The 18941-nt window shown below is 36.3% G+C and overlaps 3 protein-coding genes across 3 annotated transcripts; 2 read left to right on the forward strand and 1 right to left on the reverse strand.

Annotated features, from left to right (window-relative positions):
* Nucleotides 1-76: 76 nt before the first annotated feature.
* LOC146459123 (uncharacterized) lies at nt 77-5129 on the forward strand. Its single transcript, XM_085090066.1, has 5 exons — nt 77-232; nt 1357-1396; nt 2142-2286; nt 3204-3358; nt 3547-5129. The coding sequence occupies exons 1-5, from the start codon at nt 210-212 to the stop codon at nt 3697-3699; spliced, it is 516 nt and encodes a 171-aa protein (XP_084946192.1). The 5' UTR covers nt 77-209; the 3' UTR covers nt 3700-5129.
* A 118-nt stretch (nt 5130-5247) lies between these two features.
* On the reverse strand, nt 5248-12474 carry LOC146459124 (protein bicaudal D homolog 2-like). Its single transcript, XM_085090040.1, has 2 exons — nt 12193-12474; nt 5248-9330 (listed from the first exon to the last, which is right to left on the reverse strand). Exons 1-2 carry the CDS (start codon nt 12385-12387, stop codon nt 7219-7221), a joined length of 2307 nt encoding a protein of 768 aa, XP_084946166.1. The 5' UTR covers nt 12388-12474; the 3' UTR covers nt 5248-7218.
* A 133-nt stretch (nt 12475-12607) lies between these two features.
* On the forward strand, nt 12608-18469 carry LOC146459125 (ADP-ribosylation factor-like protein 8B-A). Its single transcript, XM_085090065.1, has 7 exons — nt 12608-12826; nt 14642-14722; nt 14816-14889; nt 15640-15733; nt 16082-16149; nt 16293-16363; nt 17115-18469. The coding sequence occupies exons 1-7, from the start codon at nt 12704-12706 to the stop codon at nt 17159-17161; spliced, it is 558 nt and encodes a 185-aa protein (XP_084946191.1). The 5' UTR covers nt 12608-12703; the 3' UTR covers nt 17162-18469.
* The last annotated feature ends 472 nt before the right edge of the window (nt 18470-18941 follow it).

An 18941-nucleotide genomic window follows, 5' to 3' on the forward strand; every position in this document is an offset into this window, starting at 1 on the left:
TCACTTTATGACAAACTTTACTAATATAGCGACAAGTTACTATTTCCTGTGCATATAATTAGAAAGTTGGAAGAAATAATTATTTCTAGAATTAAATTGTTTTGTTTTCAACTTCCCCAAAATAAGGAAATTGTTATAAAAATTTCGTGGGCACCCAGTACGATTTCCTACTTCATTTAAAATATCACTGTAATGTACCACACAGGAAAATGAATTGGGTTGGAGGAGCGCGGTAAGCTTATACGAGCTTAAATCTTCTCGAAAATTTGTCGAGAAACAATGAACACATGAAAAAAAGTTAATTTAAAACCTAACATCTGATATAATAGAAAAATGGGTGCATAGGCGGGTCCAGTTTGCGCTCAAAAGAGTTTCAAATTGATAATTTGCATGTAGAGCTGCTGAGTTGGCGCGAAAAGCGCGTTTTAATTTTCCTGTTGATTAATTTTGTCTGGATTTTTGAATGAATGTTGAGGTGTGAACAATAGTTCTTTTCTAATTCCCTTACTGCAGCCGTGAATCAACAAAAGGAACCCAGGCCATCTTTTATTAACCCCTGTAGGGGGTCCGGTGTGGAATTATAATAATTATTGTGAACTTTAATCGACGGAACTTACCACCCTTTTGATAAACGTAAAAAAATGATTATGTCTTCATTGAATGACAGAAAAGACTTGAAGAATCATTAATTGGTAAAAAGTGAGATATGCTTCATATTTTGTGATAGCACTGATTATTTTCCTATTGATTAACCAAGTCATTGTTAAAGCATTAAACTGTCTAAAATCTACTAAAATTAAAATGCAGGACTAATACCTGGTTTGGGCAAAATCCCGATCTAGCTCTTTACAAAAAACACGGTTCAATACAAAATTTAAGCCTGCTGCAGATCACTATACATTAAGAAAAGTGTCTTCCTTGGTAAATTTTTATGTAATTTTTCCCTATTTAAAACCACTTTTACCCTCCCCACACTCGGCCTGCTTGCAGGGTATATCAGTTTTCTCATAGCAGTTTTTCTCATCTCATATGCAGATGGAAAAATATGACATTTTTCTCCTTTATCAGTCTCCTTGTACTAATTGAAGGGGTGCTTGGAAAAAAGCCTTAAGTGACATCTGATTGAGTGTTTAATTCTCCTAGCAAATTACCTTGTTCTTCTTTGTATGAGCAAAGGAGAATTTGACATAAGATCAGATGTCACTTATGGCTTTTTTCCACTCACCCCTTCAATTGCTTTTTTTTTAAATGAATGATAAATATTATAATTTGCAATATAACATGTTTGCATGTTGATACTACAGACTAAACCATCAAATAATGGGTGGTGTTAAATTATTTCCTTGACATGTTTAGGAATCGGCTGAAGCTTAAACATGAGAACAAACTGCAAAAGGTAAGACTATAATTATACAATATTTCTGTTGACTGTTAATCAAACATTAATCCATCAATCAATCTGGCTGCATGTTAGAGCAGGGAACCACAAACGTTCTCCATTTATGTGTTTACTTAAATAAGTTAATAATTTGCAATAATGGCAAAAGCTAAGCCTGTGATCACATTATTAGGTGGTCTTATCCCTTGTTGCTTATTTCTTTTTTGTTGTCATCAAAATCAGCATCCTGGTCACTTTTATTCTAGGGGAGATATCACAGAGACCAAAGGAAGGGTTTAGTTTGAATTCCAAAAACACTAATGATTACTGGTCCAAAAGGGATCTAACCTTTTAAAGGTTACAATAAATTTTTCATTTTTTACAATCAAAATTCCTGTGCATAATATTATTATTTGATTGGCTCTTAGCTGCCTATAAGATTTGTCTGTAAGAGTACAGACAAATTATAAAAATGTTGGCAGATGTACAGGAAATAAAGCCAATTCTGTATACTTTTAAAGAAAATAATCGTAAAAAAACAAATCAACAGCAGTTTTCTATGGTCTATACTCCTATAGACTATGAAATGATGCTATAAAATGTTCAAAACTTGGCGGTGAAACCACTCGCCATTCCACTTGAGCTTTGAATGTTTTATGACGTCATTTTATGGTCCATAAGAGTCGAGACCATAGAAAACTGTCGTCGATTTGTTAATTAGAATGATGACAAAATTAATAACAATGTTCTAAAAACAACTCAGGAATTTTTCGAAAGGAAGCGTCAGCAAAAGAGCAACGCAAGAACAGTTACACCGAAAAAAATAGACAAGATGAAAGGAAGAGGAAGCCAAGATCTGTTTTCTTTGGAGGTTATTATGTCAGCACACAGGAATGTTCAGAGGAGAGGTAATACTAAGGGGAATAATTGAGGTGTTTTGTCTGTAGGTTAAATTAGTTAATTATTATCTTTGCAATCAATGACATCTATCAAGTTTCTCAGGTTCAGATTTCATAAGCTTATGCTTGCCGCTGGCGGCTGTTATCATATGATAGTTTTGTACCCTCCCTCCCTTCCAGGGGGTATAATTTTCTTCTTTAGTGTTAAATTTTGTTTCTTTGTCAGCAGCGCTCTTCTCTCATGTTTAACGTTGTTAGATAATTTAACCTGAGGCTACCCTTTTATTTACATACCATTTTTGACAGAAAAAATAACCCTTTCATATACTTTATATAGAGAGTGGTCCTGACAATAGAAAAAAAGCATCTCTTTTCAGGTGGTCTGTTCGAGATCAGTTTTGAAGGCCTTTTCAAATACATTAATGACAATTTTCCCTAGGCTTTTTCTGTTCTTCCACTCTCTGAAATCCCTACCCTTTACTATACTTCCAGCCTAAAAAGGGATCCCTTTTGGGTGGAGCCTCTCCACATGAATACCCCACCCCAGATTTTATCAATTCCATTAAATCTAGCTTAAAAGATGATGATTACACAATTAAGGTAACTATATTTACTAGTGCCAGAGCCCCAGTTAAACCACGCCATCTGAATTTGTATTTGTGTAGTTCGAGAAAAAAATCCATACCTCTTAATGGGCTCCTGTCCATACCCACTCCATGAAAGGTCATAATTGGAAACTCCTAGGGGGAGTGGGGTCTTAGAAGTCAAAATTTTAGAAGCAAAGTATGAAGCTAAACTGGAATTTCCTAGGGGGAGGAGGGGGGGGGGGGTAAAACAAGAAGCCTCTTGTAGATATGGATATTTTCTGTACCTGCATGCAAATAATATTGATTTCTATAAAAATATGGCTTAAATTTTACTGTTAGGTGAAGGTAGCACCAGTTCTTCTCAGGGCAGTGGTAAAGCAACTTGTAAGCGTTCTGGAAAACAAGGCCCCTCAGGTAAAGCACTTCAGCAACACATTATACCAGAACTGTCTCCAGTCAGACAGCATTCTCAGCCACAACTGCACCTACAACAGGTATGACAATCAACCTGTCTTTAGCAGAATAATTCACTATAATTTTTTTCTGTGCCTTTCAAAACATTAATATAACACAACAAGTGCCTATTGCAGAAGTATTTTAAATTTGCACAGTTAATGGATATTATCTGGAACATACATTAATAATGTTATTATTTAAGTTTTTTGTGCTCGGTCTCCTCTAGGACAAACAAAGTCATTTCTGTTCGGAGGAGAATGAACAAGAATGCATCTTCAGCAATGCATGCTGCGAAAGAAAACTGAGTAATGAAACACTCAGGGAGAACAGGATAAACGAAGAAGAGATAAATCAATGGGAGCTACCTACACCAAAGTAAACTTGTCTCTTAGAAGTTTTTCTTGATTTTTCAAGAAAATGCATTTTTCTCCGGCAGATTTCTTCGTATAACAATTTTTGACCTTCAATTAATAATGTTATTTATTAACTATTTTATTTATTTAACTTCTCTTGGAAATAAAATAATTGAAAATTAGTATAATATCTTTTAAAGAAAATTGAAATGCAAATTAAATTATATTCAGTTTCACAGAAATTTAAAAAAAAAAGAAAAAAAAAAAAGAAATTATGTGACAAGCTTTTGAAGGTTTGCATTTTGTATTTTATAACATTAATTTATTTTGTGTATTGAAAAAGAGCTGTTCAATTTATGAAAAATGTACAGTAAAATAATAATTAATGTAAGAAGGAAAATTTAAAAAAAGGATGAAATGTGTTAATTTATTTCAATATTTTATTTAATAAAAGTATGTTACAAGATGTGACACACTGGATGTTTCAAAGAGTTTCTATTTGTACTTCTTATAGAATCATTTTTTTTCGTCAACACAACTCCAAACTTGATTGGAGTGACAAAAAGTTTGTGGTCAATAATAAGCAGGCTTGAATAAATTTTTCACGAATGGTTGGTTTATCGACAGAGTTGATAATTTAAAGGGATTCAATTTCTGAAGTTTGGAACATTAGCCCTTCGTCAGGGCGTTTGGGGTCACGCTCGAAATGTCAGCACTCGAATCTCTTCATGGTAGCCAATTTATCATAAGTTTTGAACTCTGTCGATAAACCAAACATTTGTTTCTACTCCCCAGTAACGCAACACCGTAGTTTCTTTAGAAACTAACCCCCTGATCCATTTGAATTTTCATTGGACAACTTTGAGCGCACAGAAGCTGACAATACCATCTGAGAGTCGTGAAGAGAGAAGGCTGATGACACAAAAAATTTTAGTGTGCATAATTCTGCACATGCCAATTTCAGGCATGGAACACAGTAAAATGTGTCTAAGCCTTTTGCTACAACAACAACAATTTATTTTAAAAACAACAGAATGAATGATTTGTCCCGTTATAAAGGACTAATCCATACTCATTGACTCACACATTTCCTTGAGAAACCCATACTCACTGACTAATACCCAGCTGCTGTTTAAATGACTTTGAGCATTTGATTTAAATATTGGGGAAAGATGAGATTGGATACATGTACAGCAATGTGCACAATGTGTTAAGGGAAGGGACAGTGTAAATATTTATGACTGGTGAGACCTACTTGATTCAGGAATCTAATCTGCCAAAAAAAATCAAAATTAATAAACTTCTATCAGAAATTGTATCTGAATATGAGTCAGCTGTATTCAGAAAATATGGGTCTGGATTTGGCAATTTTGAAACAGACGAAGTTGTTAAGACTGTTCATTTGACTGTGTCTCATTACTTTTGACAGAGATGGTTTTTATTTTTGTTTTACACCTTAGTAACATTTTTTTTACCTAGAGCTATTATTAGAATTTACACTTTGTCTATTTTCCTAAAAAAATTACAGGCTTGGGAACATGTTTGCAAATGACTTTAGACCCCAAATACAAGAAAAGTTTTAAGTTCATACTTTAATCTGCGTAAGACCTCTACCTGAAATATGACAATCAACATCTTCAAATTTAAACTGTATGTATAAAGTACACTATCATACAGGACTATAGACTTGTGTCCAAATGTGGTATATATTTTGATCTACTTACGGCTCCAGGCTTCTGAGTAAACTGTTAACTTTGACAGTTATGCATCAGTCAATTCCAACAGGGGGGAATTGGCTCTGCTGGAGTTTACTGATGCATTAAAAAGTGAATTTTCATGATAATGTGTAAGAGGCAACTGTATAGCCGCCACAGAATGTACATTTGATTAAATTAATAATTTTTGTTTGGACAGTGTCTCCTTTTGTTACTCCGCATACCTTACTGCACATCTCGAGATGGCCTGAGAAACTTGGATTTCTTAACAGTGGTGCCTGCTAAAACAGAGATATTTTTGCCAAGTTTATAAGTATAAAGGACATTTTGTCAAGCAGTTCTTGGCAAAGATTATTGGGATCTGAAAAGAAAATTAGGGGTACCACACACTTTTCAGAGATAATTATGTTTCAATTTTTGAAAAATAATGCTATACATTGCTTTGCATTTTAGCGCCAGCCTTTTAGAATTATTTTTGCTCATTTATCCCTAAAAAATGTGTGGTTACATCCAATTTTCTTTTTGGATTCCAATAGTCCTTGCTAAAATCTGTTTTTCCTGCATTGTCATAAACCGTGCAAAAATAAAATACTTCGGTATTAGTAGGCACCATCCCAAATAAGAGGGTATTTTGAAATAAAATTAATAATGGCTTCAAAACATCAGATTTTCTCACTTATTTTCATTACCAAATATTATTTAAGTTTACTAGCAATATTAAAAGTACTGTTCTGTAAACAAAATACCTATTAAGACCATCTTTGTCTTACATGATAAAATCCATTTCAGTAATGTCAGTGAATGAAGCTGTTCATAAGAGTTAAAAACACTTGGATTAAGTCTTTAAACATGTTTCTTTTTTTAACAATAAATGTTTCATAATTATATTATTTTGATTGGCATTATACTCTGAGTAAAAATCTCATAAAAATCTTAGCTTATGTTGATAACAATATTTTTTTAAGAAATCTCCTTGTGCATCAAACTTAAGATAAGAAGTAAAGCTTGATCCAAAAATATTAAATGTCAAAAGCTAAAATATTGTGGGCAAGCTCACTGATTATTTCTAAAAATATACATTTTTATTTTTTGATGACACAGGAGATTTACATGTTAATATTAAATATTGACATCTCCTTAGAGCTAAATACAGTAAACTCTTGCCTTGCGGACACCATGCTATTATGGACACCCCGACAATACGGACAGCACCCAGGGGCCCCACTCACATATCTTAATGACGGGGGCTCGAAGGATTTTTTTGGGTCTGACATTTTGGCCAAAAGGAATTTTTCGGGTCTATGAAAGACGCCAGGACTTTTTTTTGGTATTGTCTTTTTCATCAGCTCAAATCAACATTAACATAAGCGCAATTTACTGCTTGTGTGGTATTACGGGATATTTCTGAGATTGTAATCTATTTGAAAAGTAATTACCACAGAAGGTAGGATGAAGAGACACTATAACAGGCATGCGAGCTTCTTGTATTTGTTTTTGATGTATAGTTTTGTTTTTGACCAAAAGCAAAGTTGAAGTTGGCATGTTTTAGCTTTCCAGAAGATAAATAATAAAATTTGCTGATGCAAAAACACTGAGGGATTTTTTTGGGTATGCTAAAAAAAGTAGGGATTTTTTGGGATAGAAAATATGAACCTCTGTCGGACCCCCCCCCCCCCCCATCATTAAAATATGTGAGTGGAGCCCCTGGGGGACAGCAGCTAAATCCCCAGCAAAAATAAGTTACAGAGTTTCCACTATTACAGACTCCTGAACTCACAGTCCTGAGGATGTCTGCAATAAAGGGAGTTGACTGTATGTGGCATTCTGCAGTTATACACGAGTCACTGGTTTAGCCCGGTTTGATTTGGTGCCCTTCCTTGTGTAGGCTCGTAGCCTTTCTCGTGCAATCTCAAACTCTTCCAATCTCTGTGTGAGATCAATTTTCTGATGAATGGCCTGTTTAAGAAGGTGATTCAGGGTTTTCTTCTCCTCTTCTGATGCTGCATATTTTCGCTGAAGCTCATGGACTTGAACTAAATACTCCTCGCACCTTGTTGCGTACATCCCACGCAGTGACGCAAATGTGGACACCTCTGCCTTCAAAGACTTCAAGCTCCTTTTTAACTGTGCTACAGTTTCTGACTGCACTGCCTTGTCATTCTCATAACGGCTTTTAAGATTTGCCAGGGCAACCTCATATGTAGACTTGTTAGCTTTCAGAACAGTTCGTAGAGTAGTGATCTGCTCTCGTTTTGTTGTCAACAGACTTTGTAGCTTTACAATCTGTTGCTTTTGGGCTTCCGCATCCTCTCCACCACTGGTTTCGTCATCGCTTACAACCACTCTGTACTCCAATGCACGCTGTTTGGAGATCTCCACTGTCTTCTCAACTGCTTGTTTCAAAAACTTAACTTGATCACGGACAGAACTGATTAGCCTGTAGCAGGAATATGGATCACCTCTTTCCATTGTTTCATTTGGATTCTCGCTTCCCATTGGAGATTGACGAACCTCTGCAGCACTGTCATTGCTATCAGATTTTGTGGCATTTGTTTTAGAATTCTCAGTTGTCTTTGACTTTTCTTGCTTTTCCCTCCTTGTGAATGAGTTAGCTGGATGATCTCCATTAGCTGAGCAGACATGTTTGTAAAGTCTTTGTAGATCGTCACTGACATATTTCAGTTCATCTTGAGTACAGTTGAGACTTCCTTGTGCATTTCCAGCCAAATCGCTCATGGATTTCACATCTTCCTGCAAGTTTTTGATCAGTTCTTCTGATTCAATTCCTTTGTTCTTCAAATTCAACAGTTCCTCTTCCAGTTCCCTGACTCTTTTTGTTAAGAAGGAGGCCTCATCAGCTCTTGTTTGTACAGTGGCAAGTTTTGTCCTTAAACTGTCTATCTCACTTTGAAATTCCTTGATTATGGCTTGGGATTTGTTGTCTTTTGTTTGGTAACCTTTCAACAATTTCCTCATTTCTTCAACCTCCTTCAATTGGTTGTTCAACTTAATGCTGATAGATTCTCTTTCTTCTGTATCACTATCATCCAGATTTTCACACAGAATTTTTGCTTCAGTCAAAGTTTGCATAGCATCAAACTCTTCCTTCAGCTTTAAAACATCCCTTTCTCGTTTAGCAAGTGCATGAGTGAGTTCATTTTTCTCACTACTCAACTGATCAAGTTTGTGAGCCATTTCTTTGACCTCTGAGAGTTGAAGTTCTTTCATTAAATCCTCCACAAGACCTGGAACAGGTTTATATTCTTCAATAATGCTTTGAATCAAAGGATGCTCAATAGCTTGTTGTGGCTTCGCCTTCTCTGGACTTTCAAGCCCAATAAACTGGCTCTCTTCATGCCAGCTACTAAGTGTTGAGGACTGATTCTGACGGCTTTCTTGTAGCTCTTTCTGAAGAATTGTGTTGCGATCTCTTTGTTCTTTCAAAGACTCCAAGGCCTCATTGAGCTGCTTTTGGTACTGATCTCGTTTGTCACATGCAACCTGTAGCTGCAGTTGGATTGCTTCCATTTCATCAGTTAAGCTTTTGTTCTCAACTTTTAAAGACTCAAATTCCACCAGTGAAGATCGAAGCGTAGAATACTGCTTCTGAAGGTTAATATTTTCCTCCTCCAGGTCACTGAATTCTTGTATATGCTTTGATTCTCTGTATTTCAGCTCCCTGATTTCATCTCTGAGCAATTTCTTACTGTGGGCCAACTGTTCAATCTCTTTCACATAATTAGCAGCTTGATTGCAGAGGCGTTCATTTTCAATCAGTGCCTCTCTTTCAGCTTTTCTGGCTTGTCGCACATCACTCTCCAGATCTGTTATTTTATGAAGATAGGTAGCTTCCCTGGACTCACTCTCCTTGACAAGGCTTTCTTCTCGATCGTCACCAAACCGGCTTCTTTTCTCTTGCTCAAGCTTCAGCTGTTCATGGACCTACAAGAAAAGAGGAACAAAGATGAGACATCAGAGATAAAAATTCAAGTTAAAGACACATACCATAGTTTAACCCCCTTTATTATATCCCTCAGTTAGTGTGCATGGTGTGATTAGTCAATTTTGCGGGCCGTACTTCACTGGATGGCCTGCTAAATTTGAAAGTTTCCATTCCCATGTGCCTGATTATCATTAACCTCGGAGATATAATAAATATCTTACTAACCTGGCTATCTCGGTCCGTACTGTAAGTTACAGATCCTCGTTTTTTCCCATTGATTTATGGCCCAGGTGCGAAACAAAATCAATGGGAAAAAAACTTGGTCTGTAACTTACAGTATGAACCTGGAGCTCGGTTAGTAAGAGGTATTAAAATTAATGACCTTTATTTGTAAACCCCTGGTCAGTGGTTATAGCACAAGGAATCAAAACCAATCACTAATTGATTAAAATGAAACAAAAATACAAGCAAAAGTGTGGTTGCCACAGAAACAATAAGACACAGGAGCAATGTGTCATACCAAATTAGGTGGGTTCACATTAGATGCCTCAACTGCACTTGAGGCTTACTTGTCTGAGTAGTTCTTAGTTGGTTGCAATGGAAATGCCTAAACTTTAAAGAGCTGAAGAGCAGTTTTAAGTTACAGTAGGTGGAAACCATTTGCACTTATCCAATCAAATTGCCATAAGATAAATTAATTATGTTGGTGTCAATCATCATACGACCACAGTGTCGACACAGTTTAAACTTGTTTCATGAATTTTATTAGAGCTCATGAAGTTCATTTATTATTTTGTGGCTTATGTGCTGGTTTGTTTGGCTTTGTATTGTACTTATGTTAAATTTACCGCCAGGTGAGGATAAAATTAGAACGTCGAGCAATTTTTTTTTCATGAAAACATATAACCAACACTTATTGACCTAGCATGTGACATTTCACAGGATGAATTGAACATGGATTCGATCTTCAGCCTCCTGCCAAAAACATTGCAGATATTAAAATCTCAAGAGAACTCAGCAGTCCATTCTATTTCTATCAATATCAGTATCATCATTTCGAGTTAACCAGCAAACCGCAAAATTTGCTACATTACAACTGAACAAACATCTTGTTGCACAAAAATACTGCCGCTCAGTCGCAGGCAGTGAGCCATTCACAAGCTTATGGAAAGAGAAATTCATGGCCAGTTCTTTAAAGAAGCTGACCATAACAAAACTTAATTATATCACAAGAAAATATATTAATACAAAAATGCTTCCATCCACTTGTAGCTTACTAATCAAGGTGGGGGAGAAGAAGAAGAAGAAAAAAAAGAAATTACAAATACACTCTACTAAATAAAATTGTAACTTAATTACAACACTTTGCAGCTGTAAAAAGTAACCAAAGGTAATTAATGCTAATATTAAGGATTAAGGTAGGATATAAAATATGAAATATAACATTATTTCAAAATACTAAGTAAATTTAATAAAGAGAATAGAAAAAAATACAAAATTTAGAGCTGAGCAAATCAGAAAACCACAGAGAACTGAAACTGTGAATATGAATCTAAAAAGAGTGGTGAATTTGTAATCTTCATAATGTACAAGCTGCATGACAACCAAAGTAATTGCTTATGAATACAAATTTCCCCTATATTTCAAAGTGCACTTCAAGTGTACGTAACTGCAAGAGTGCCAAGTGCACTCGAGTGCTAAGTGTGAACCCACCTTATATTATTCTCAGACAAATTTTAGTAAGTTTCAAATTGTCAAATATTCCATTTGTGACTAGAGCAGCGATTTCATTAAGATTTTGAATAGGCAGGCAAGGGTAGTTCACCCAGGCAAGAGAGTTGAGTATGGTACGTTATTTTATGGAAAAAGTTGGTTTAGATGTCAAAGGCAACTCAGGCAAGGTTGTGTTTACAGACAGTCAATACGTGCAGTTCCCAACCCTTAATGAAACCTCTTCTAGTATGAATCTAGTATATTTTTAAAAGGAAAACAAATTTCTCCAAATGAAGGCATTTGACCTCAGTGATTTGACACCTCTTTTGGCCACAAGGAGACATTATGGATAAAAATTCTTCAAAAACTTAAGTCAAAAATCCCACATCTGCCTCCAATAGCCCCCTTTTCTTCAAGTGACTAATAGAGAGGGCATATTATAGATAAGAAAATTGAAAAAGATTTTGTTGTGACCTAAAAAAAAAAAAATATATAGAGAGAGAGAGAAGAGAAAAAACAATAAAAAGAGGTTCCTTTTATTAAGGAACGCGATTATTGGCTTTAAATTACTACAGGCCTTATTTGGAATTTTTTAAATTTTTTTGAAAAAATAACATTTAAATTAATGGCTAGCAAAATTAGCAGAAAGACAAATCAAAATATTAAACGATACTATGATAATTTGTCTAATCCTTAATTGGGTAGGAAAGCTTATATTTTATAATGGACGCACTATATATAAATATAAGCACTACTATGTCCACGTCACGAATTTTGAGGAACCGGAAATTGGCTTTGCAAATTGTTTAATATTGGGTTGCACTTCGGGGCAATTTTCTTCTACAGAACACGTTAAAAACATTGTTAAGCGTTTCAAACAAGTAATCGGTTATTTTTTGTTGTCTCATTTCATATACAAGTGGAACTTTTAGGCCGTGAAGTTGCTTAACCATGCACGTAATCTTATTTTATATAGCCAGACGATTTATTACATTTACACAAGTTTTCCGAGTAATAAATAATTCAACGCATTTACAGAGCTTTGTTCAGTTTTTTACGATCCTAAACTTTGATCCTAATCAAAGGATAGAAATCAAACCATATAGTTTCGCCATGAGCAAGCTAAATCATTCAAAATTTAAGCTTACCTCTCTCAGGCATTCCAGTTCTTGTTTGTTAGCTTCCAGAGCAGTTTCGAGTTCATCGTATTGTTCTTGTAATCTCTGTTTTTCTTCCAAAACTGCTAGCCCATATTCAGCCGCTTGTACTTTTTCTAAGCAAGCCTGTTGTAGTTCATTACTTAGCCGTTCTACTTCGCTTTTGAGTTGCTCGATCGTGCTCATTTTGGCTTCAATGCGAGCGTCATAAATACAACAACTACTTTGTCTCCATGTTGAATTTTTGAATTGTTTTGAGCCGCTGAAATGATCGTAATGTAATCTCATTCCCAGATCTCTTTGCTATGTGAGAAAAAGTCCTGGGAACAAGCTGGCCTCATTATGGGAAAGAGGCTAAGACTTGGCATCACTGAGCGCGCAATGTTATCTGGGATGTCCCACCATCTTGAGCTTAGTCATGTGACAGGTCACAAAAAGCAAAAGAAATTTGTCCGAGTTTGCACGTTCGTGTCTTGTGGATTGTGGGAGATACTTGATCAAGATGTTGGCGTTTTTCAGGAGCATATTAGACTGGATAAAGAGTTTATTTTGGAAGGAGGAGATGGAGCTGACGCTGGTAGGCTTACAGTATTCTGGAAAGACGACATTCGTCAATGTTATCGCGGTAGGTCTTACCGGTAGGCTTAAGCTTTCTGTTTATGGTTCATTTTTAATCGTTGAATTCTTTCTTTAAGAACACTAGTTAATCTTAATATCTGGCCATTTTTGTCTCGAGTATTTTATAGAGCTAAACTTATGGGTGACTTCTGCTTTGTAAGATCTGCCCTTCTGACACTTTGACATTGCATGTATATTAAAACAGTACGATAGCCTTTTCATATTGTTTTAGCACACACGCATCTCCTCACGAGAATGAACAGGCTTAATACGTCTTTCATTTCAAGGTTTACTTGTCTGTCTCCAGCTACAAGGAGATCTAATACTTTATATTTTAAAGACCAACCTGAATGCTAGTACTTTAAAAGGTATAGAAACTGAATGAAATGCCATTGATATACAATACTGGTTGATACTGTTATGAAATGCAATATTGTCCAAGTCTACACTGATGTGTATTTCCATCTAAAGTGGCACTCTTTTTATGAGCAAAGATTCCATTGAAATCAAAATAATCATTGAAAGTGCAAACATGAAACTATTGTGACCCTTAAATGAGCACATTTGCTCATCAGCAAATCCTTTCATGTTAGAGAGATCAAAGTTGTTGTTCAACGTAGCTACAACTTGTATATTTCTAGATATCGGATTTCATATTGTAACTCAACACAATACAGTCCAGGGAGTATTGAGTGGGTAAACCTGAAACACCCATGATTCTTCCTGAACTTTGTGACACAAAGTCCAATATTCTCATGACTTCACACTCTGGTTGAAAGCTGTGGTTATAAGTCTATGGAGGCAAGTTTTCATGGGTTGGTTAGTGTATATAGCTTTGTTGCTGTGTTTACTATGTGGAATTAATAGAAACACTTGGAAAGGTTTCAGAGAGTGCCAAACTTGTGTTTCTTCACATTGTGAGCATAGTTTCCTTGGTTTCCCTGTGTGGATAGTCAACATGGCTGAGTGGTCAGAGGCTCTGATTGTAATCCAGAGGTCCTGGGTTCAAGTTCCTTGTCTGACTAGTGAATGGATTTCTTTTGTGGCAGTCCCCTCCCGTTTCAAATCCTTGGCCACGATTTACCTATAAATTGACACTTAAATGATGTTTTTATAGACTACAAGGAGTCCTTTATTTTTCTTAGTGACGGTGAAGTGAGTGACCTATGCGAGTGTATGCAAAATTGCCTCCTGCGAGGAGATGCAACATGCAGAGGGAAGCGAAAATAAGGGACTACAGACAAAGCCAGAACATTTTGAATCATGCATTGTTTTTTTTTCACAATGCAAAATTCTGATTGGCTCATTCTTGGAACAACTCACAGGCTGCCATCGATACTTGTGAGATAACATAAGGTTTCATTTGTCCTTTATTTATATGGCTGATTGGCAGAGTGAGCAAAACAGCTTGTTAACATGGGAAGGAAGAAATATTTTTCTAGCGAGACTTGACATTCACAGTAGTAATTCCAAATGATAGCAAAGTGGCTAATGATGAATACTTACAGTTTTCCAATTTTCTTTGCAAGCTAGACTACGATATAGTTGAATTTTCAAGCGGTCATGTGCTTTGCATGCATGACTACTGACTTTTAGGTGTCTGCTGATTAGGGGCTTGGTATTCAATCTTTGAGCTTTGCTGGCTTTCGTTTTGGATCACTCTTACTTCTCCACTAGTTATTCCAGGAAGGAGGACAACAAGTGAATTTACATGGCATTCATTGCAAATATAGCATTTATATAATTATATCAAATTAGAATTTACAGAAGGAAGTCATAAAGCATCTAATTCAGTGGCATGCATTTTTTGAATCTTTTTCAGTCTGGGCAATTTAGTGAAGACATGATACCAACAGTTGGATTTAACATGAGAAAAGTTACTAAAGGAAATGTAACTATAAAGGTAAGACAAAAATTATTAACAGTTACACAATTAATTTGACCAGTAACATGGATGATGAGGAATTGAGAAATCCTATTCTATTGTGTTTGTTAGGTTTGGGACATTGGAGGTCAACCGCGTTTTAGAAGCATGTGGGAGAGATATTGTAGAGGTGTAAATTGTATTGTGTAAGTATTGCTTTATTAAAATAATGCTTTCAAGAAAGTGATTCTAAATGTGTACATGGGTATGGACAATCCTTGCCCAGGAAAACCTGGTTAAACTCTGCAGTTTAATCTGCAGTACACTGGCATTCTCTTTTAAGGGAAAGACTTCTGATGTTAGGAAGCTTAAGCACAGATGTTCATGGGCCAAAGACAGTAAGCAGAAGTCATTTTTTTTTTTTTTTGGCATGGTTTTGCTCCTTACCACTGACAGGAAAAGCTCTTGTTGATGACTGTGGCTTGAAGTTGCAAATGCGATGGTGTGAAAACCCTCAAAAAAGGGAGAAATGCAATTTCCGGTTGCCGTCTGTGGCTCAAAAACATCTGTGCTTAAGTTCCCTATTATGTTATATGAAGGGGAGTAGCAATTCCCAAGGGGAGGGGGTACTCCCTTAAATGAGCTAAATAGGTATGTGTGGCGATAAAGGGTTTGGTTTTAGCTTGATGGCCGGGGCATTAAGCTTCAGAGTAGACTACAGGCTGTCACAACCAACTCAAAAGTAGGAGGGCTGAAATCACATAAAAGCCAATTAGGTGGATTTCTAGCTTTCAAATACAGCATCCTCTCATTAGTCCCCTCTGCTGGGGCCATAGCCTGCGAGAGCATGAGAGGAGGCAGTATTCACAAGCTAGTGAGTTTTACATTAGAAGACGAAGTCAATGGGACTTCCACACTAATTTCTAAGGTATGTACACTGTATGTTATTTGTCTAGGTACATGGTGGATGCTGCCGATCACGAAAAACTGGAAGCTTCAAGAAATGAGCTTCATGGACTCTTAGAGAAACCACAGTTAGCTGGTATACCGGTATGTACATGTGTAACTCGCAGTGAATAATCTTTGTTTGTTAACTACATACAGCATTATAAAAGTTTTCTCGTGAAAACGTGATATTTTGTTATTGTTAATCTTTAGTTTTAAATGTTTATCAAAACCCTTTAGTGTGAGACTGTGAATACACATGAAACTCAAAAACGTGAATTATCTGGGGAAATGCAAAACTACTGGAGTAAACAAAATGCTTAAAAAACCCAGGGTTAACTCCTGCCTAATAGTTTGAATAAGCAATAATATTTTAGTGCTTCAAGTTACTGGGTTTCTAATTTTTTTCACCAGATCTGGTGCCTCGAATGAATTTTATCACTTTTCTTTTAGGTCTTAGTTCTTGGAAACAAAAAGGATCTCCCCAGCGCACTAGACGAAAAAGAACTAGTGGAGAGATTGTAAGCACAAAATCATAATGCTCTTACTTTCAATCCATTATTTATACAAAATGTTTTTCTAACTTTATGCGACAGTTTTGAACACTTATCTTAGTGTGTTACTTTATCACAATAATAATAATATCGTTCTTTGAATTGCTTAGGAATCTGGCATCTATCCAAGATAGAGAAATCTGCTGTTATTCCGTTTCTTGCAAAGAAAAGGAGAACATTGGTATGTGGAATCTGTACAAATGAAGTAACGTTAGGATTAAAAAACAGCCGCCATCCAGAAATCTTAGCATGCAATGCAGTTGTAGAACATGGGCACAGTACCTAACCCTTATCAAACCCTCACAAATGGAGGTTGGGTGCATAAGAGCCTGGGGGCTGAAACTGCAAATCCAACCCCAAGGTTGTAGAACACCCAATAACCTGCCCCACCTGCAGCCCAGCCAAAGCCCACCTACCCATGCCCAACTAGGCACTTGTCACACTGAAGCCCTAGGCTTAGTGGAGATACACTAATATTAAAAAAAAAGACCCTAACCCCACCCTCCCAGTGATACAAAGGTAGCCACAGGGAAGGGGAGGAAGGGAAAAATCTCTAGACAACCTCGCCCCGCACAACAAACACGCCAGCACAAATGCAGAGCAACTGTGCCCATGTGTGATGGCGTGCACATACACTGCCACAAAAGACTGTTGACCATAACCCTGTCTGCGATTCAAGCAGCCAGGATATCTGCTAATGGACACTGATATGCTAATTAAACGCCAACACTGATATGTACCAAAACACTGAGGAATGCTAACATGCCAAGAACACCAAATCACTGAGGAAAACCACCACGCCAACACTAACACACGCCTATGACGCTGTTGTCCATACAGACAACAACAACTCCTGCTCCTAGTTGTTAACTAAATTAAATTGCATTTAACTCCATTGAATTTTTCATTTCTTTTCCATTAATTTTTTTCAGATATTACCCTTCAGTGGTTAATCCAGCATTCAAAGTCACGAGGTTGATGCGCTCACATGAAAAGTTTATTTACAGTGAAGAAGACTGAAAAAGAACTTGATGTCAAATAAATGCAAGACAGCCAAAACAGCCACTTCACAAATATGAGATAATTATCGAACTTTAAGGAAGTACTTTTCTATTAACATAAATTCTTATCAGTACCATGTGCACTGTAAGGTATGCCATCTGTTACATCCCTAAACCATGATTACAGAATTGAATAATTAGATATTTTCTACAAGAAGTAACCTAGTTGCCGGCATTTTAGCTGCAAAATGTAAGTCTATGGTCGTGTAGTTCTGGGACAAGCTCTATTCAGACAATGTTTAAAGGGGTGCGGAAATGTGTCCACATAGATTTAATAAGAACTGCCCATCTTCCCGTCAAATGTGATTTTTGCACATCAAAAAATTACCAATGTGGAAACTTGAGGGGCTGTATTGTGGAGTATATTCAAGTGTGTTCGCTGGCAGTATGAATCGCATAGAGTCCTAAAGTGTGATGTCACAAACATTTTAATTTTCTAGAAATTATGGTATTTATTAAGATGTTCATAAACAACATGTTGGCAAATGCTTACTTGTCAAAAATCAGCACCTTACTGCAATTAACGCTGAGATATTGAACCTTTGTATGCTCCAGTGACTCCATACAAACCCTTCTTATCTGTCTTGGTTTCAACTTACAAGTCCTTCAGAACTGAGGCAAAATTAGAAGTATTAAATAATTTTTTTTTGTATGAAGTCACCAGAGAATAAGAGTGCCAATATCTTAGCCTCAAAGTTAAACGAATTGCTGATTTTTGGCACGTAGGCAAATTTCATCATACTTTTTCAGAATATCTCATCAAATCCTAAATTTTCCTAAATTTAGGTTTTTTGACATCATCACTTTAGGACTCAATTGTTTTAGATAGGTAATTATGAAAGAGTTTGCTAACGGCTTAGATTTAAAACAATGTTGTCATTCTTTGGATTTGATTGTATTGAAGAAGGCTGTTTTATAACAAAAGTTCATAGAGTGAAAAGTTAGTTCCCAGACAAATTTGAGTTGACAAAGTTTTTCTTTGTCTGACCCCATGTAGGGCAACAAGATTGGTAGGACACCAGTGTGACTGTTAACATGGCATTTCCTATTGAATATTTCAACCTACAGTTTTCTTTTAAAGTGCAAAAATGTTTTGTAGTTTGTCCACCCATACAGTCTCGTAACATCCAGCCCAAATAGGGTTCAGCTTGTAGCATCAACTTGTAAGAAAACATTGTTACCTTTGAATGAACTTGGAGATAAAAATAGATTATTTTATTCCTTTTCTTGTGTGTTGCATTTGTTAAATTTTAGGCAATTCTAAAATAAAGAGCTTGGTTTGGAAGGAGCCTGTTAACATAGCACCAAGCCACAAGGGGACTTTTGTGAAAGTGGCCCTTGTGAGCCAGCCTAGACTGAATCAACGTGCAAATTAATGCCCAAATCCTTGGTCTAGACCCCCAACGAAAAAAAAAACAAAATACTGGAAGTCACTTTCAAAATCCCCTTCAATCTAATTGGCTACAACCAGACCAATCGACCAGTGACCTTGTGTGAAGGCCAATCACAGTGCTAATTCACAGACAGTATTTACCATTTGTGGATGGGAGTGCTCAATAGGAGGTGTGTGTGTTTATAGTCCAATGCCTAGGGTGTTGATGATGATGACAAAAAATCTTTAAGAGCAGTTCTCTGATCACTAAAAGGGGTTTTCAGAAGGATCCCCTAAAATAAAAATGTCAACTTACCTAAGGGTGG

Source organism: Pavona decussata, unplaced genomic scaffold (genome assembly GCF_977016875.1).
Source record: "Pavona decussata unplaced genomic scaffold, jaPavDecu1.1 SCAFFOLD_223, whole genome shotgun sequence".
Taxonomy (NCBI): Eukaryota; Metazoa; Cnidaria; class Anthozoa; order Scleractinia; family Agariciidae; genus Pavona; species Pavona decussata.

Excerpts from the sequence above, each read along its gene's own strand:
- LOC146459124 (XM_085090040.1), bottom strand. The coding sequence starts at position 12,387 with ATGAGCACGATCGAGCAACTCAAAAGCGAAGTAGAACGGCTAAGTAAT. Across the intron at positions 9,331-12,192 it reads AACTGGAATGCCTGAGAGAG|GTCCATGAACAGCTGAAGCT; the intron begins GTAAGCTTAAAT and ends CTTTTCTTGTAG.
- LOC146459125 (XM_085090065.1), top strand. The coding sequence starts at position 12,704 with ATGTTGGCGTTTTTCAGGAGCATATTAGACTGGATAAAGAGTTTATTT. Across the intron at positions 14,890-15,639 it reads AGAGGTGTAAATTGTATTGT|GTACATGGTGGATGCTGCCG; the intron begins GTAAGTATTGCT and ends TTATTTGTCTAG. Across the intron at positions 15,734-16,081 it reads CACAGTTAGCTGGTATACCG|GTCTTAGTTCTTGGAAACAA; the intron begins GTATGTACATGT and ends CTTTTCTTTTAG.
- LOC146459123 (XM_085090066.1), top strand. The coding sequence starts at position 210 with ATGAATTGGGTTGGAGGAGCGCG. Across the intron at positions 1,397-2,141 it reads ATGAGAACAAACTGCAAAAG|GAATTTTTCGAAAGGAAGCG; the intron begins GTAAGACTATAA and ends AAAACAACTCAG. Across the intron at positions 3,359-3,546 it reads CACAACTGCACCTACAACAG|GACAAACAAAGTCATTTCTG; the intron begins GTATGACAATCA and ends GGTCTCCTCTAG.